We start from the raw sequence: 20,075 nt of genomic DNA on the forward strand, positions 1-20,075 counted from the left end.
GAAGGATAAGTGTTAGCTCTTCTCTAAATGTTTGATAGAATTCTCCTGTGAAGCCATCTGGTCCTGGGCTTTTGTTTGTTGGAAGATTTTTAATCACAGTTTCAACTTCAGTGCTTGTGATTGGTCTGTTTATATTTTCTATTTCTTCCTGGTTCATGCTTGGAAAATTGTACTTTTCCAAGAATTTGTCCATTTCTTTGTGGTTGTCCATTTTATTAGCATATAGTTTTTCATAGTAGTCTCTTATTATCCTTTGTATTTCTGCAGTATAAGTTGTGATTTCTCCTGTTTCATTTCTAATTTTATTGTTTTGTATCCTCTCCCTTTTTTTCTTGATGGGTCTGGCTAAGGGTTTATCAATTTTGTTTATCTTCTCAAAGAACCAGCTTTTACTTTTATTGATCTTTGCTACTGTTTTCTTTGTTTCTATTTCATTTATTTCTGCTCTGATGTTTATGAGTTCTTTCCTTCTACTGACTTTGGGTTTTCTTTGTTCCTCTTTCTCTAGTTTTTTTTTTTTTTAATTTATTTATTTTTGGCTGCATTGGGTCTTCGTTGCTGCATGCGGGCTTTCTCTAGTTTCGGTGAGCAGGGGCTACTCTTCCTTGTGGTGCGCCAGCTTCTCATTGCGGTGGCTTCTCTTGTTGCGGAGCACGGGCTCTAGGCATGCAAGCTTCAGTAGTTGTGGCATGTGGGCTCTAGAGTGCAGGCTCAGTAGTTGTGGCACACAGGCTTAGTTGCTCCATGGCATGTGGGATCTTCCCGGACCCACATGTGGATTCTTAACCACTGTGCCACCAGGGAAGCCCCCTCTAGTTGTTTTAAGTGTAGGGTTAGATTGTTTATTAGAGATTTTTCTTCTTTCTTGAGGTGAGATTGAATTGCTGTAAACCTCCCTCTTAAAACTCCTTTTGCTGCGTACCATAGGTTTTGGGTCGTTGTGTTCTCATAGTCATTCGTTTCTATGTATTTTTTATTTCTTCTTTGATTTCTTCAGTGATCTCTTGGTTATTTAGTAGCACACTGTTTAGCCTCCATGTATTTGTGTTTTTTACAGTTTTTTTTTCCTGTAATTGATTTCCAATCTCATAGCATTCTGGTCAGAAAAGATGCTTGATATGATTTCAATTTTCTTAAATTTTCCGTGACTTGATGTGTGACCCAAGATGTGATCTATCTTGGAGGATGTTCCATGTGCACTTGAGAAGAAAGTGTATTCTGCCACTTTTGGGTGGAATGTTCTATAAATATCAATTAAATCTATCTGGTCTATTGTATCATTTAAAGCTTGTGTTTCCTTATTTATTTTCTGTTTGGATCATCTGTCCACTGGTGTAAGTGGGGTGTTAAAGTCCCCTACTATTATTGTGTTACTGTCGATTTCTCCTTTCATGGCTGTTAGCATTTGCCTTACGTATTGAGGTGCTCCTATGGGTACATTTTTTTATTACATTCCGGTCAGATGCTCAGATCAGTATAAGTCGATGATTTTGGCAAGAAGATAAATAATTATAACTTAATATATTTAATTGGATTGGCAGGAAAAACTCTTTAGAGCCCAGGAGTTAAAGCACTCAGAAGCTCTTGTCTTCTAGCTTAACTCTGAAGCTCTTATCTTCTAGCCACTGCAACAAATACCCAGGTACAAATACAATATAAAGGAAGAACAGCCCCTGACTTTAAGGAGCATGAGGGAACTCCTGCAGTGATGTCTGTGGTGGTGGTTACACAGTTATAGACATTTGTCAAAACTAAACAAACTATACACTTAAAATTGGTGAATTTTGTTGTATATAAATTATGTCTCAATATAAACAACATAAAGTCATAAGGCAACACTGTCTTTTCAAAGTAAAAGCATACCTTTTTCTTTCTATATTCATGGAAAGAATACAGGCAAGAATTACCATTAATTTAATATTGTTGAGAAATCTATATTACATTATGAGAATTTTGTAAACTTAGCATGATGAAACAACCAAAAAACACTGCTAATGGTTCTTTCATATCTGTGTCTCCTTTAACTAAAGAATCAATGGAATTCTACAAGAGAATTTTCCAATCCTGAACAGAAGTTCTTATTCTAGATGAAAATTAATAAGCAACACAGAGTTTAACTAGGAAATCCATTAGCAAGTTTGTAGCTAGCCATAAGGTTATCTAAGCCTGACAGATTCCAGAGAATTGAAAAAAAAAAAGTATAAAGGAGATTTAAGAACATGAAACAGCTCTTATGCTACTCAAAATTTAGCAGTGGTACTCCGCATGATTCTAATTCTACTCCTACATAATGAACCCTGCAAGGATCAAGAATACAGAGATTGTTCCTTAAAGCTAGAAGTCAGTCAGTAATGGGAAATGTAAAGAAGACTGCCTTTAAGGAGTTCATGGTGTAGTGGGATAAAAACATGTCAGCCCTAAATTAACCCACACAACATATCACTACCCTGCAATAGGTGTGTAGTACAGATGAAGAATAGAGATGTGGTAGCAAAGAAGAAGGAACACCTACTACTCCTTGAAAGGGAAGATCGTTACTGTGAAAGAGGGCTTCAGAAAATCATTAGTCCTTGAGTGAGCTGATTCCTGAAGGCTGGTTGGGAGTAGTGGATATCTCAAGAGAAACAAATGGTTTGCAGATCTGAAGGTGTGAAATTGCAAAGGATTTGGTTGAAACCCAGAGAAATGAAACTGACAGGTGAACAGGGACCAGACATGATGGATCCTAAAAATCTATGACAGAGAAATTATGACAGTAAGACCCACTGAAGAATTTTACAGAGGAGTGACATAAGGCCATAGCTTTTTTTTTTTTTTTTTTTTTTTTGGCGGTACGCGGGCCTCTCACCGCTGTGGCCTCTCCCATTGTGGAGCACAGGCTCCGGACGCGCAGGCTTAGCAGCCATGGCTCACAGGCCCAGGCCCTCCGCAGCATGTGGGATCTTCCCGGACCGGGGCATGAACCCGTGTCCCCTGCATCGGCAGGTGGAGTCTCAACCACTGCGCCATCAGGGAAGCCCTGCCATAGCTTTTAAAATGGATGATTTTAATGGGAATATGAAAGGTGGATTGGAAGGGACTAGGGAGACCAGGGGACTTTTACTTCCTTAAATTTTTTTTTTAACTTATTGACTGGGGTACAACATACATACAGTAAAGTGAATAAATCGTAAATGTTTAGTTTGGTAAGTGTTTTCATATGTATACACTTATGTAACTACTAACCACCAGATCATGGCCCTTTCCAGCATCCCAGAAGAGTTTCTCACGTGGTTCTCAGGCAAAACCCATTGTACCTTGCACCTCCCATCCCTGTCGTCTTTGGATAGCCACTGTTTGAACTTCTATCACTATAGATTAGCTTTACTGTTTTTGAACTTTATATCAATGGAATTATAGAGTATGTACATTATCTTATGTCTGACTTCTATGCTGAACATTATGTGCATAAGATTCATCCTTTTTTTTAAAGAGAATAACTCTTAAAAAATTTATTTATTTATTTGGCTGCTCAGTGTCTTAGCTGTGGCATGTGGGATCTTCACTGCCGTGTGTGAGATCCTTGTTGTGGCATGCAGGGTCTTTTTAGTTGCGGCATGTGTGATCTTTAGCTGCGGCATGCAGGCTCTTAGTTGCGGTATGCAGGATCTAGCTCCTTGGCCAGAGATTGAACCTGGGCCCCCTGCATTGGGAGCATGGAGTCTTAACCATTGGACCACCGGGGAATTCCCAGATTTATCATTTTTGATGCATGTAGCAGGAGTTAATTTTTAAAAAACTTTAGTATATGGCATAAGGTAGGGATCCAAATTCATTCTCTTGCATGTGGATATCTAGTTTTTCCAGCACCACTTGTTGAAAAGACTACCTACTACCCTTCCCCACCCTCCTCCACCCTTCTCAGCCATTGAATGGTCTTGGGATTGTTGCTGAAAATCACTTGACTATAAATGTATGGATTTATTTCTGAACTCTCAAACCATGCCATTTGTCTATATGTTTACCCTTATGCCACAACCCCACTCTTCTGATTACTGTAGCTTTGTAGTAAAATTTGAAATCAGGAAGTGAATCCTTTTTTTTTTTTTCAAGATTGTTTTGGCCATTCAGCATCCCTTGCATTTCCAAATGAATTTTAGGAACAGTTTGACCATTTCCAAAAAAAGAAAACAAAAAACAAAAACCAGGCAGTCAGAATCTTACTGGGGATTACACTGAATCTGTAGATAAATTTGGGGAGTATTGCCATCTTAACAATATTCTAATCCGTGAACATGGGATGACTTTCTACTTATTTAGGTATGCTTTAATTTCTCTCTATGAGGTTTTTAGAGTTTTCAGTGTACAAGTCTTACATTTCCTTGTTTAAATTTATTCTCAAATATTTTATTGTTTTTGATGGTACTGTAAATGGAATTATTTTCTTAATTTTATTTTCAGATTGTTTATTGCTAGTGTATAGAAATAAAATTGATTTTTCTGGGCTGATCTTATTTCCTGCAATTACAGTTTTATTGCATTTGTGTGTGTTTAGAGTTTTCTGTATATGAGATCATGTCACCTGCAAAAAAACGTTTTACTCCTGCCTTTCTACTCTGGATGCTTTTTATTTCTTGTCTCATTGTCTTGGCTAGAACTTCCAGTACAATGTTGAATAGATGTGGAAAGAGTGTACCTCTTTGTCTTGTTGCTGATCTTAGGGAGAAAACTTTCAGTCTTTCACCACTGAGTATGACGTTAACTGTGTTTTTTTCATCAGTACCATTTATCAGGTTGAGGAAATTCTATTTTATTCCTACTTTGTTTTGTGTTTATCACGAAAGGGTGTTGGATTTTGTCAAATGCTTTTTCTGTATATATCTGTTGAGATAATCATGTGTTTTCCCCCTTTATTTCATTAATATGGTGTATTACACTCATTTATTTTCATATGTTGAACCAACCTTGCATTTTTGGGATAAATCCCACTTACCATGTTATTTAATCCTTTTAATATACTGTGGGATTTGGTTTGCTAATATTTAGTTGAAGAAGTTTCCATATATTCATAAGAGATTTTGGACTGCAGTTTTCTTATTTTGGTATGTCTTTGTCTGGCTTTGATACTCAGTTAATACTGGCTTCATAAAATGAGTCATTGTTTTCTCATCTATTTTTTTTGGAAGGATTTGAGAAAGATTGTTGTTAATTTTTCTTTAAATATTTGGTAGAATTCACCAGTGAAGCCATCTGATCCTGGGCTTTTTATTTGTTCAAGTTTTAAAATTACTGATTCAATATTTTTATTCATTATGTGTCTATTCACATTTTCTGTTGCTTCTTGAGCCAGTTTTGGTTGGACATTTTTTGTTTTGTTTTTAGCTCTTTGAACATATTTAAAATAGTTTATTTACATTTGGGCTTCCTCATGGACTTGGTTTTTATTGATTTCTTTTTTTCACTGTGTAGGGGCCATACTTTCTTATTTTTCAGGATGCCTCATAATTTTTTGTTGGAAACTGGACATTTTGAGTATCATAATGTGACAACTCTGAAAACCAGATTCTCTTCCCTCCTCAGAGTTCATTGTTACTGCTTGTAGTAGTTGTTGTTTAGTACATTTTCTGAACTGTTTTGTAAAGTCTATTAGTTGTTGTGTATGGCCACTGAAGTCTCTGTTCTGTTAGCTTAGTGGTCAGCTAATGACTGGACAGAGCTTTTCTTATATGCCTGAAGATGAAAAAAACGGATTTGGGACTTTCCTCGTGGTCCAGTGGTTAAGACTCCACGCTTCCACTGTGAGGGGCACAGGTTTGATCTCTGGTCAGGGAACTAAGATCCCAAGCATGGCCCCCCCAAAAAAAATTAAATTAAAAATATCATTTATTGTCCACCTGTTTTATCAGTTACTGAGAGTGGAGTGTTAATTTCTTAACTACTATCATGGATTTGTCCTTTTCTTCTTTTAGTTCTACTGGTTTTTACTTTATACATTTTTAAGTTCTTTGATTAGGCACATGCACATTTAAAATCATCATGCCTTCTTGATGAATTTGTCGACTGAAAGAAAAATGCACAACATAAAACTTGTGAGTTAAGTTTTATTCAGGACCTTACTGAGGACTCTTGACTGGGAGAGAACCTCTAGGATACCTGTGAGGAACTGCTCCAAAGAGGTAACAGAGGAGCCAGGATATACATGAGTTTCTTTTGCTGGGAAAAACATGATGTCATGCATCAAAAGATTACGGCTAATCACAAAGAATAAACATCTCAAGTTAATGATTTTAGTGTTTTTCTATGTATGGGAAGATATAAGAATCTGGGGTCATTTGAAAAATTTCCTTAGATATGCATCTTAACTATCTAAGGGCCTGTATATCCAAAACACTGCTGAATGTTTCCAGTTTTTCTCTATCCTGAATTCCCCTCAGGGTGAACTGTCAGTGGGCAACTGCAGTGGCAAATGGCTTGATTCTTGTAGAACTGGAATGGCAGGCAACTTTTTTTTTTTCTTTACAAACTGAACCCTTTATCATTAAGTTTTGTTTTTCCTTATACCTGGTAATGTGTCTTCTTCTAAAGTCTTCTGTGCGGTGCTTTCATGATATATCTTTTTCTATTCTTTTAGTTTTAACCAATGGCAGTTGCTGAATTAAACAAATTTGGAGAAAGTGGGAGAGGAGGTTGCTAAGGGTGATTCCTAGATTCCTGGCTAATGTAACTAAATGGAGAGTAAAGTCAGTCATTGAGATAGGAACAGGCTTTTGAGGGAAAAAAGCTCAGATTTTAATCTGCTTTTTTTAGTGGTATTTGGATATATAGGTAAAGATGTGCAGAATATGTGTCAAATCCTAGAAAAGAGATACTCCTTGAGATATAGATTTGTAAGTCAATGGGAATAAAGAACAAAGGATCAAAGGCAAAATTCTGAGGAACAAGAACATTAAAGTTTCCCAGAAGGAGGAGAAATCAACAAAGGAGATTGAAAAGGAGTGAATGACTCAGAGTGTAAAAGAAAAAAGCAAGAGAATGCTGACTCCTATACTAAGGACATAGAAGAGTTTTGAAAAGGTGGAAATGATCAGAAACGTTCAAAGTCTGGAAATACTGGGTAAGATAAGGTCATTAGAAACTTTTTTCAAAGCAGTTTCACAGTAGCAGTGTAGTAGTGAAGTGAATATGGGAATGAATGTATGATATTCATGAATGTATGAATGTGTGATGAATATTCGACTATTGATGCAGATTACTTTGAAAACAACTTAACTTTGACGAAGAGGGGAAGGAGAAAGAAAGAAGCAGGGGAAAAGACAACATGAATGATGTCCTTTATTCTCTTCTCTGCCTGGCTAATTCCTATCTCTCTTTCAAGATTCAGCCATAGTTTCCCCTGTATCAGAAAAATCTTAGCTAATCTTCCAATATTAATTAGATGTGCTCTGTAGCACTCCATACATACATCTGTTATACTATTTATAACAATATAGCTTAATTGTTCCCTGTTTTTTCTTACTAGATGGTTCTTAAGAGCAGAGACTTTGTAACTCCAATGCCTAATTAGCATGATGTCTGGCATATAGTAGGTGGTGAATTCAGGTTTAATGAATGAATGATAGATAGATTTAGGCGTACATTGGTTGAGAAGAAGGAGCCAGTGATAAAGAATAGATTAAAGGTACAGAGAGCAGGGTTGGGATGTCACCGATGGAACTATGTCTTTAGGTCTGCCAATGAGGATGGATATCAGGGCACAGGAAGTGATTAGTCCTGAAAAACAAGGTAGGGATATGTCTATATCTCAGACTGGAATAGAAATGTGTCAAGATGGAGGGGTTGGTACTAAGAACTTTTTTCCTCCTGTAAAGAAGGAGGGGCCAAAGGGTAGGGAGGCAAGACGAAGAGGAATAGAGAGTTGAGGAGAATGGCAAATGCTTGGAATGAATGTTATGGGGGAATGAGAAAATCTTGATCAAGGGAAGGTAGAATAATTGCCAAGCAGTGGATAGCAAGGAATTGAGATAGGAAACTCTATTTTCCTAGTAGCTTTCTGAGTCAGGTGATTCCCAATCCCTCCCCACCCCGACCCCCCCAGCCAGACACAGATTCCAGCTTTTAGAATATGAAGGGATGAAGTTTAAAACTGATATAGGGTTGTGTCAACTAAAAAATAGGCACAATGTGAGAAAAATGAGTTTCAGTTTTATTCAGGGACCGCTTTGAGTACTATAGCTCAGGAGACAGCCTCTCAGATAGCTCTGAGAAACTGCTCCAAAGAGGTAAGGGAGGAGCCAGGTTATATATGATTTTTTTTTTTTTGCTGGGAAAAACATGAAGTCAAGCATCAAAAGATTACTGCTAATCACACAGAACAGCTATCTCAAGTTAATGATTTTAGTGCTTTTCTATGTATGGAAAGGTGCAAGAACCTGTGAAAATTTCCCTTGGATATTCATCTTAACTATCTAAGGGTTAGTATACCCAAAGCAGGGAATACGTCCTAATTTTCCCCAGCTTGAATTCCCCGCAGGGCGTACTGTCAGTGGGCTTCCGCAGTGGGTCGCAACTTAATCCTTGTAAAACTCTAACAGGCAGGCTCTATTTTTTTTTTTTTTTTTTAACATTTGGGGGCTTGCTGTGGTGATATAAAGACATATGCACAGGTGGACGGGATTTGTCTTAGGAAGAAGGAAGAGTTATGTCAGGGAGAGAGTTCAGGTGTTGTGGGTATTTAAACCGATGGGTCGTCAGTAGGGAAGGAAAGAAGATGCTAGGCTCGGGTATCCCTCCATCCCGTTACAGGCGGTTCTACTGCCTGATTCCAGGCAGTAGAACCGCCTAATTAGGGCCTAACCTATTTGCCAGTCAGGCCCTAATTAGGCTCCGTATCTCAGGTGGAACCACTTCTTCCCCAGAATTGGCGCGCCGGCCTGACCCGGAAGCTTTCCCGCCAACCCGGAAGCAGAGCTCTGCGGCGGAGGCGCCGCAGCAGAGCTATCGCTCCCTCGCCGCCTGGCCGCTGCTTAGAGAATCCGGGCCGCGGCGGTGTCGGGTTGCACTGATGATCCCCGGCAGGCGGCGGCGGCAGAGGCGGCGGGAGGATGACCTCTCCCCGAGAGCGGGGTGCCGACCTGGCCCGTTTCTACACTGTCACCGAGCCCCAGCGACACCCGAAGGGCTACACGGTGTATAAGGTCACCGCCCGGGTAAGTGCAGTTGTCTGGGTGGGGTAAGAGTCTGAACTGGGACGAGAGATGGGTGTGGACCCTGGTGTGAGGATGCCTGACACCGGGTCAGAGCCGAGGGTGGGACTGGCTGCGCCTAGTGCCGGGACAAGCGTCCGAGGTGAGGACTTAAGGAAGGATGGGGTGGGGGCAGAGCGTGGGATGTCCCGGACAACGCTGGAAACGGTCGCGGTAGTGTCCCCATTCCAGGGTGGGGCAAACGTTGATCATTTAAAATTGATGATTCAGCCCCATCCCACTTGGACTTTCTCTTCTGAGGCTGAAATTTGCAGAAGTGGTTTTGCTTGCCTCCGAGGGATAATGCAGGTTAAAAAAAATGTTAAATTTATGTACTATTTGATTTACATAATAAAAGATATTTCTTCCCTTGACCTTTTATACAGCTTCAGGGTTGCACTGAGGAAGATAAACTCTTGGGAAGTATGTCAGTGGTAGGGCCACCATCGTAAGACCTCTGTATCTGTCTATGTCTTTCTGCCTCTGAGTTTTTCGTGGTTTTCAGTAGGAGACATGAGAAATTCTGCTGACGGTGTCTTGTGTGAGTTGTCTTGAGGGCACATTTAAAAGTTGTGAGGCTCCTTTACATCAACTAATTGATCCAGTTTTTAGTACCCACTTTGTTCATGTTTCATTGCTCTTGCCTTGAGTTTTAGAGAGAGTTTGCGTCTCCCTTCTTGGAAAATAATAGTAATAAAGTTAAATATGAATATTAAATATAAAATAAGAATATTAAAATGAAATATCTATATACATGTATGTAGTAGGAATGTATGTTTACATTAGGCATGTTGTACACATCACCCAATTTAATACTAATTTTAATAATGAGGAAACTAAGGTTCAAGAGAGTGCTGTGGCTTGCCCAGCTTCATGTTGCAAGGTGGTAGCACAAATGGGGTTTGAGATCAGTTCTGTTTAACTCCAAGTTGTATAAAATGTTAAGAATTAACTTTATCATTATCATTAATTGTTAAAAAAGAGAGGTATTGATAGTAGTAATGGTACAATATACATTTGGGGGATGTAGTAATCTTGGGTGATAGCTTAGGAAGTGGGCTTTCAGAAGAACCTTAAAGGTTAAATAGATTTAGATAAGCAGAGTTTGGGGCATGGGAATGGCACATGCCTTATGGAAATGGTGCACAATTCAGACAAGTGTGAGAGGATGAGATGAGCAAATTTGTGTAAATATAATAAGACCAGGCCTGGTTGTTGCAGAGGGCTGTACCAAGAATAGAGAAATTTGTTACTCCCTGTTTGCAAGTAAGGTTGCTATATAGGTGGAGTGTTAGTTTCAGATTAAGAAAAAAATTTTAAGATTAAGGGGACTCTTATTATACCACTCTTGAAACCTTTCTAGTCTTTGGGATCTTCAAAAATCTAGACTTGGTTTCCTAACATAGTTTGTGGTATTAGAACAATCTTCAACATACATAATGTTCCCCTCACAGCACCCTGTTTATCTCTTGTTATAACACTTATCACAGTTATATTGTATTAATCTTTTTACATGTCTATGTCTCTTAGTAGATTTAGAGCAGGTCTCTAGCATTGGTATTTGTTTCCTTTTATATCTCCTAAGGCAGTGGGGCACAGAATGCCTAAAAAAATACTGTTGAACGTTTTCCTCTCTATTTCTTCTCTAAACACACCCAATAAATGTTTAGTTTCAGGCACTACGTGCTCCTAGGGATACAAGGCTGAATAAAGTGTGGACCTTCCTTTCAAGGATACTCCTAGTAGAAAAGGGTTTACTGGACTTAAAGAAGTATAGTACAGGGTAGAAAGTGTTAAATGCCATAAGAGACTACAGGAAAGGGCTATGGGATTTTAGAAGACAGATTGCTTCTGGCCCAAGGGATCAGGGAACATGTACCAATTAAGATAGGTGGTGAGAGATGGGAAGAATCTAGATGGGTGGGATAAATGGAGAGGGCATCATAGGTAGAAGGGTAGGTAGAAGGAATAGAGCCCATTAAGGCCTGAAGGTGTGAATGTGTGTGGAACTTGAATAGGAAACACTGAGTATGATTATCACTTGTATTCTTACTTTACAAAAGGAAAGGTTAACCTAATTGAGATCTTAAATATCTTAAGCTGTGAACTAACTTATATGACAGCATAAATTAGAAGATAAAGTAGCACATTGCTTGTTCTAACCAAATCCATATAATATGCATGCTACATATTGCTTTGGTTGTTTAACTGGAAATTGCTTACACTGCCTTTTTTCCTCCTTGTAAATATTTACGTCATTTATTACTTATTGTACAGATTTTGTTTTCTAATTTTAAAGATTGAGGGTTAATACTGATATATACTTAAAAAACAACCACTTAGTATTATAAAATAAGTAAAATATTTGTTATTTTTTGAGACTTAAGGAGAAAAACAGCTTAACTCAGGAGAATTAATCAGGTAAGTAGTGCTCCCCTGAGAGAACTTCATAAGATAAAAATGTCTTCTTTGTTTCCTATTACTGACTGACTTCTAGCTTTAAGGAACAATCTCTGTATTCTTGATCCTTGCAGGGTTCTTTATGTAGGAGTAGAATTAGAATCCTGTGGAGTACCATTGCTAAATTTTGAGTAGCATAAGAGCTGTTTCATGTTCTTAAATCTCCTTTATACTTTTTTTTTCCCCCTCAATTCTCTGGAACCTGTCAGGCTTAGATAACCTTATGGCCAGTTACAAGCTTGCTAATGGATTTACTAGTTAAACTCTGTGTTGCTTATTAATTTTCAACTAGAATAAGTACTTCTGTTCAGGATTGGAAAATTCTCTTGTAGAATTCCATTGATTCTTTAGTTAAAGGAGACACAGATATGAAAGAACCATTAGCAGTGTTTTTGGTTGTGTCATGCTAAGTTTACAAAATTCTCATAATGTATATACATTTCTCAACAATATTAAGTGAATGGTAATTCTTGCCTGTATTCTTTCCATGAATATGGAAAGAAAAAGGTATGCTTTTATTTTTAAAAGACGGTTTGCCTTATGACTTTATGTTGTTTATATTGAGATGTAATTTATATACAGTAAAATTCACCAATTTTAAGTGTATAGTTTGTTTAGTTTTGACAAATGTCTATAATTGTATAACCACCACCACAGACATCACTGCAGGAGTTCCCTCATGCTCCTTTGCAGTCAGTCCCCTCTCCCCACCCTCTGTCCCTAGGCAACCACTAGTAAGTTTTCTGTCGTTGTAGATTAGGCTGTATTTTCTAGAATGTTATATAAAAGGAATCATATACAGTGCTTTTTTGGGGGGGGTATCCAACTTCTTTAACTCAGTATGACTATTTGAGATTCATCTATGTTGTGTATTTTTTTAAATAAATTTATTTTTTATTTATTTACTTTTGGCTGCGTTGTGTCTTTGTTGCTGCGGGCTTTCTCTAGTTGCGGCGAGCCGGGGCTACTCTTTGTTGCGGTGCGCAGGCTTCTCATTGCCGTGGCTTCTCTTGCTGTGGAGCATGGGCTCTAGGTGCGTGGGCTTCAGTAGTTGTGGCTCACGGGCTCTAGAGCACAGGCTCAGTAGTGGCGCACGGGCTTAGTTGCTCGGTGGCATGTGGGATCTTCCCGGACCAGGGCTTGAACCCGTGTCCCCTGCCTTGGCAGGCGGAATCTTAATCACTCCGGCATCAGGGAAGTCCCGTATGTTGTGTATTTTCATTCTCTTTTATTGCTGACCAGTATTCCCTTGTATGGTTATACTACAGTTAATCCATCCACCTGTTGATGGACATTTGGGTTGTTTCCAGTTTGGGGCTGTTAATACAGCTATTAGGAACATTTATATACAAGTCTCTGTACAAATGTGGGCTTTTATTTCTCTAATAGCACACAGCCTTGTTTACTATACCTTTATACTAAGTTGAAATCTGGTAGTCTTAGTCCTCTTTCTTTTTCTTTCTCAAAATTGTTTTGGCTATTCTAGATTGTTTGCATTTTCATAAAAAGTTTGGAATCAGCTTGTCAAGTTCTACAAACATGGCTACCCATATTTTGATTGGGATTACCTTGAGGATGTAGATCAATTTCAGAAGAACTGATATCTTTAAACAGTATTGAATCTTCTGATCCATGAATGCGCATCTTCCATGTATTTAGCTCTTTAATTTGAACCATATTTTCTAGTTTTCAGTGTGCAGGTCTTGCACATAAAGTAATTTGGGTTTGTTTTCAAACTGTGAGAATACATGTCTTTATTTTACATAGCTAACGTTTACTGAGTATTAATAGCAGACACTTCTGTGGTGCTTTCTATGAGTCAAGCTCTATTCTAAGAACTTTATATAAATTAGCACATTTTTCATAGCAGCCCGATGAGCAGCTGCAATTATTATTCTCACTTTATTGTGAGAAAATTGAAGCACAGAGAGGTTAAATAACTTGCCTAGGGTCACACAACTAGCAAATTATGGAGTCTAGATTTGAACCCTGGTAGACTGGGTTTTTAATCCCAGTGCTATGCTGAATACCTAAACATATTTCGTTAGAGGCTGTGGCTGTACTGTAGCTTGGCAAAAGTGATAGATGCAAGTATACTACAGTGATTAGGATGATGTGAACAAAGGGGAGCAAGGAATGAATAGAAGTACTCAGCTTGACTCGAATCTGAAAGCTGCCATTTCCAAAGCTTCGTATTCAGGCATTATTTGTATTGCTTAGAGGGAACCTGCTTTCAATTCCTGAGCACATTCTTGTATGGCCTGCTTGTGCTTGGGAAGATAATTATTTGTAGTTTTCTAAGTATGCTGGTACCCTGCATTCTTTCATACCTCTCTGTTAGATGCTGTTTCCTCTGTCTGGAATGCTCTTTCCTTTTGTCTTGGCAGTCCCTGCTCATCTGAAGTGTTAGCTCCTGCCCTGTGTTCTACAGGAAGCCTTTCTTTTTTTTTGAATTTTATTTCCTTTATTTGTAATTTCTGTTTGGGCCTCCCCATCACCACCACCTCCCCAACACATATAAATCTGCCCTTATAATATGATCATCACCATTAATTATACAGTTGTACAAAACCAGAATCAGGAATTTAAAAGTTTCCTTTTTTTTCCCCACAACTCACACACACACACTGTATTTTATTTTTACAAGAGATAAATAAACTGACACCAACCATTGTAAATGGGTGACCACACCAAAAGCAACAATGATTGAATTACCAAACACGAAACACACTCATACTATGTCATAATATTGACATTCAGTCCAATAATCCTCCACTGTAACAGCTCCTTTACTTTACAGTGAAAATTGATTTGTATATTTTTTGCCTCTGAGTCCTTGTGGGATTTTTTTTAATTCAAATAGAAAGTCACAAAAATTATAATCATCCTCATCAGTTCACTCAGTCCCATGTAATTAATTTATTTTTCCTCTTGATCTTTTGTTAGCACTTTTATGAATTCATGTTTTCCATTAGAGCTCTGAAAATGCTTATTCATTCAGTTAAGCAGTATAGTCAGTTACCAGAAACCTGTACTTGTCAGAGTCTTTTCCATGAACACCTTGAAGATGAAACCCTTTTATAGGAAAATTTTTGCAAAAGCATCAGAGTACACCCAGGACAGTCTGTAAATGACAAGACTTAAAAATGACCATGGTTAAAGATTTGATGAAAGTTCATAATAATGCAGTTGACAAGGAAATTTAGTTATTTCTGAGATATACATTTTAAAGTAATAACTAGAATTATGACTTATAACATTATACCAGAACATATAAGATTTTTAGAAATCTCATGTAATGTCTGAAACATTTATATTAACATATTGCCATACAAATAAGCCAAAGAAAGTTTAGTATTAGTTGTTTTTTTTGTTTGTTTTTTTATACTGCAGGTTCTTATTAGTCATCAGTTTTATACACATCAGTGTATACATGTCAATCCCAATCGCCCAATTCAGCACACCACCATCCCCACCCCACCGCAGTTTTCCCCCCTTGGTGTCCATACATTTGTTCCCTACATCTGTGTTTCAACTTCTGCCCTGCAAACTGGTTCATCTTTACCATTTTTCTAGGTTCCACATACATGTTAATATACGTTATTTGTTTTTCTCTTTCTGACTTCACTCTGTATGACAGTCTCTAGATTCATCCACGTCTCAACAAATGACTCAATTTCGTTCCTTTTTATGGCTGAGTAATATTCCATTGTATATATGTACCACAACTTCTTTATCCATTCGTCTGTCGATGGGCATTTAGGTTGCTTCCATGACCTGGCTGTTGTATATAGTGCTGCAATGAACATTGGGGTGCATGTATCTTTTCGAATTCTGCTTTTCTCTGGGTATATGCCCACTAGTGGGATTGCTGGGTCATATGGTAATTCTATTTTTAGTTTTTAAGAAACCTCCATACTTTTTTCCATAGTGGCTGTATCAATTTACATTCCCACCAGCAGTGCAAGAGGGTTCCCTTTTCTCCACACCGTCTCCAGCATTTGTTGTTTGTAGATTTTCTGATGATGCCCATTCTAACTGGTGTGAGGTGATAACTCATCGTAGTTTTGATTTGCATTTCTCTAATAATTAGTGATGTTGAGCAGCTTTTCATGTGCTTCTTGGCCATCTGTATGTCTTCTACGGAGAAATGTATAGTTAGGCCTTCTGCCCATTTTTGGATTGGGTTGTTTGTTTTTTTAGTATTGAGCTGCATGAGCTGTTTATATATTTTGGAGATTAATCCTTTGTCCGATGATTCATTTGCAAGTATTTTCTCCTATTCTGAGGGTTGTCTTTTCATCTTGTTTATGATTTCCTTTGCTGTGCAAAAGCTTTGAAGTTTCATTAGGTCCCACTTGTTTATTTTTGTTTTCATTTCCATTACTCTAGGAGGTGGATCAAAAAATATCTTGCTGTGATTTATGTCAAAGAGTGTTCTGCCTATGTTTTCCTCTAAGAGTTTTATAGTGCCCGGTCTTACATTTATGTCTCTAATCCATTTTGAGTTTATTTTTGTGTATGGTGTTAGGGAGTGTTCTAATTTCATTCTTTGACATGTAGCTGTCCAGTTTTCCCAGCACCACTTATTGAAGAGACTGTCTTTTCTCCATTGTATATCTGTGCTTCCTTTGTTATAGCATAGTTGACCATAGGTGCGTGGGTTTATCTCTGGGCTTTCTATCCTGTTCCATTGATCTATATTTCTGTTTTTGTGCCAGTACCATCTTGTCTTGATTACTGTAGCTTTGTAGTATAGTCTGAAGTCAGGGAGTCTGATTCCTCCAGCTACGTTTTTTCCCCTCAAGACAGCTTTGGATATTTGGGATCTTTTGTGTCTCCATACAAATTTTAAGATTTTTTTGTTCTAGTTCTGTAAAAAATGCCATTGATAATTTGATAGGGATTGCATTGAATCTGTAGATTGCTTTGGGTAGTATAGCCATTTACACAATATTGATTTTTCCAATCCAAGAATATGGTATATCTCTCCATCTGTTGGTATCATCTTTAATTTCTTTCATCAGTGTCTTATAGTTTTCTGCATACAGGTCTTTTGTCTGCTTAGGTAGGTTTATTCCTAGGTATTTTATTCTTTTTGTTGCAATGGTAAATGGGAGTGTTTCCTTAATTTTTCTTTCAGATGTTTCATCATTAGTGTATAGGAATGCAAGAGATTTCTGTGCATTAATTTTGTATCCTGCAACTTTACCAAATTCATTGATTAGCTCTAGTAGTTTTCTGGTGGCATCTTTAGGATTCTCTATGTATAGTATCATGTCATCTGCAAACAATAAGTTTTCTTTTTTCTTTTTCAATTTGTGTTCCTTTTATTTCTTTTTCTTCCCTGTTTGCCATGGCTAGGACTTCCAAAACTATGTTGAATAATAGTGGTGAGAGTGGTCCTTTTCTTGTTCCTGCTTTTAGAGGAAATGCTTTCAGTTTTTCACCATTGAGAATGGTGTTCGCTGTGGGTTTGTCATATATGGCCTTTATTATGTTGAAGTAGGTTCCCTCTATGCCCATTTTCTGGAGAGTTTTTATCATAAATGGGTGTTGAATTTTGTCAAAAGCTTTTTCTGAGTCTGTTGAGATGATCATATGGTTTTTATTCTTCAGTTTGTTAATATGGTGTATCACACTGAGTGATTTGTGTATATTGAAGAATCCTTGCAGCTCTGGGATAAATCCCATTTGATCATGGTGTATGAGCCTTTTAATGTGTTGTTGGATTCTGTTTGCTAGTATTTTGTTGAGGATTTCTTTTTTTTTTTTTTGCGGTAGGTACGTGGGCCTCTCACTGTTGTGGCCTCTCCCATTGCGGAGCACAGGCCACGGACGCGCAGGCCCAGTGGCCATGGCTCACGGGCCTAGCTGCTCCGCGGCATGTGGGATCTTCCTGGACCGGGGCACGAACCTGTGTCCCTTGCATCGGCAGGTGGACTCTCAACCACTGCGCCACCAGGGAAGCCCTTGTTGAGGATTTTTGAATCTATATTCATCAGTGATATTGTTCTGTAATTATCTTTCTTTGTAGTATCTTTGTCTGGTTTTTGTATCAGGGTGATGGTGTCCTCATAGAATGAGTTTGGGAGTTTTCCTTCCTCTGCAGTTCTTTGGAAGAGTTTGAGAAGGATGGGTGTTAGCTCTTCTCTAAATGTTTGATAGAATTCACCTGTGAAGCCATCTGGTCCTGGACTTTTCTTTGTTGGAAGATTTTTGATCACAGTTTCAATTTCATTACTTGTGATTGGTCTGTTCATATTTTCTGTTTCTTCCTGGTTCAGTCTTGGAAGGTTATACCTTTCTAAGAGTTTGTCCATTCCTTCCAGGTTGTTCATTTTATTGACATAGAGTTACTTGTAATAGTCTCTTAGGATGCTTTGTATTTCTGCGGTGTCCGTTGTAACTTCTCCTTTTTCATTTCTAATTTTATTGATTTGAGTCCACTCCCTCTTTTTCTTGATGAGTCTGGCTAATGGTTTGTCAATATTGTTTATCTTCTCAAAGAACCAGCTTTTAGTTTTATTGGTCTTTGCTATTATTTTCTTTGTTTCTATTTCATTTATTTCTGCTCTGATCTTTATGATTTCTTTCTTTCTGCTAACTTTGGGTTTTGTTTGTTCTTCTTTCTCTCGTTCCTTTAGGTGTAAGGTTAGGTTGTTTATTTGAGATTTTTCTTGTTTCTTGAGGTAGGCTTGTATAGCTATAAACTTCCCTCTTAGAACTGGTTTTGCTGCATCCCATAGGTTTTGGATGATCATGTGTTCATTGTCATTTGTCTCTAGGTATTTTTTGATTTCCTCTTTGATTTCTTCAGTGATCTCTTGGTCATTTAGTAACGTATTGTTTAGCTTCCATGTGTTTGTGTTTATTAGGTTTTTTCCTCTGTAATTCATTTCTAATCTCAGTGTTGTGGTCAGAAAAGATGCTTGATATGATTTCACTTTTCTTAAGTTTACTGAGGCTTGATTTGTGACCCAAGATGTGATCTATCCTGGAGAATGTTCCATGTGCACTTGAGAAGAAAGTGTAATCTGTTTTTGGAATGTCCTATAAATATCAATTAAATCTATCTGGTCTATTGTGTCTTTTAAAGCTTGTGTTTCCTTATTTATTTTCTGTTTGGATGATCTGTCCATTGGTGTAAGTGAGGTGTTAAAGTCCCCCACTATTTTTGTGTTACTGTCGATTTCCTCTTTTAGAGCTGTTAGCAGTTGCCTTATGTATTGAGGTGCTCCTATGTTGGGTGCATATATATTTATAATTGTTATATCTTCTTCTTGGATTGATCCCGTGATCATTACGTAGTGTCCTTCCTTGTCTTGTGTGACATTCTTTATTTTAAAGTGTATTTTATCTCATATGAGTATTGCTACTCAGCTTTCTTTTGATTTCCATTTGCATGGAATATCTTTTTCCATCCCCTCACTTTCAATCTGTATGTGTCGCTAGGTCTGAAGTGTTTCTCTTGTAGATAGCATATATATGGGTCTTGTTTTTGTATCCATTCAGCAAGCCTGTGTCTTTTGGTTGGAGCATTTAATCCATTCACATTTAATGTAATTATCGATATGTATGTTCCTATGACCATTTTCTTAATTGTTTTGGGTTTGTTTTTGTAGGTCCTTTTCTCCTCTTGTGTTTCTCACTTAGAGATGTTCCTTTAGCGTTTGTTTTAGAGCTGGCTTGGTGGTGCTGAATTCTCCTAGCTGTTACTTGTCTCATGGAATCTGAATGAGATCCTTGCTGGGTAGAGTAATCTTGGTTGTAGTTTCTTCCCTTTCATCACTTTATCATGCCACTCCCTTATGGCTTGTGGAGTTTCTGTTGAGAAATCAGCTGTTAACCTTATGGGAGTTCCCTTGTATGTTATTTGTCGTTTTTCCCTTGCTGCTTTCAATAATTTTTCTTTGTCTTTGATTTTTGCCAGTTTGATTACTATGTGTCTCAGCGTGTTTCTCCTTGCGTTTATTCTGTATGGGACTCTCTGTGCTTCCTGGACTTGGGTGGCTATTTCCTTTCCCATGTTAGGGAAGTTTTCAAGTATAATCTCTTCAGATATTTTCTCGGGTCCTTTCTCACTCTCTACTCCTTCTGGGAACCCTATAATGCGAATGTTGTTGCCTTTAATGTTGTCCCAGAGGTCTCTTAGTCTGTCTTCATTTCTTTTCATTCTTTTTTCTTTATTCTGTTCCTCAGCAGTGAATTCCACCATTCTGTCTTCCAGGTCACTTATCTGTTCTTCTGCCTCAGTTATTCTGCTATTGATTCTTTCCAGTGTATTTTTCATTTCAGTTATTGTATTGTTCATCTCTGTTTGTTTGTTCTTTAATTCTTTGAGGTCTTTGTTAAACATTTCTTGCATCTTCTCGATCTTTGCCTCCATTGTTT

At 37.9% G+C, this 20,075-nt stretch overlaps 1 protein-coding gene across 3 annotated transcripts in view; it reads left to right on the plus strand.

The window, feature by feature from the left end:
- Window positions 1–8,959: 8,959 nt before the first annotated feature.
- The window catches only part of RPS6KC1 (ribosomal protein S6 kinase C1), a 197,708-nt gene continuing 186,592 nt past the window's right edge, over window positions 8,960–20,075 (plus strand). For all 3 annotated transcript variants that reach the window (XM_082616018.1, XM_082616023.1, XM_082616019.1), the window contains exon 1: window positions 8,960–9,185. In XM_082616018.1, the coding sequence (XP_082472144.1) occupies window positions 9,081–9,185 (105 nt within the window). In that variant the 5' untranslated portion in view covers window positions 8,960–9,080. The remainder of the gene's footprint in view (window positions 9,186–20,075) is intronic.

The sequence above is a fragment of the Mesoplodon mirus genome (genome assembly GCF_964341445.2).
Source record: "Mesoplodon mirus genome assembly, chromosome: 3".
NCBI lineage: Eukaryota > Metazoa > Chordata > Mammalia > Artiodactyla > Ziphiidae > Mesoplodon > Mesoplodon mirus.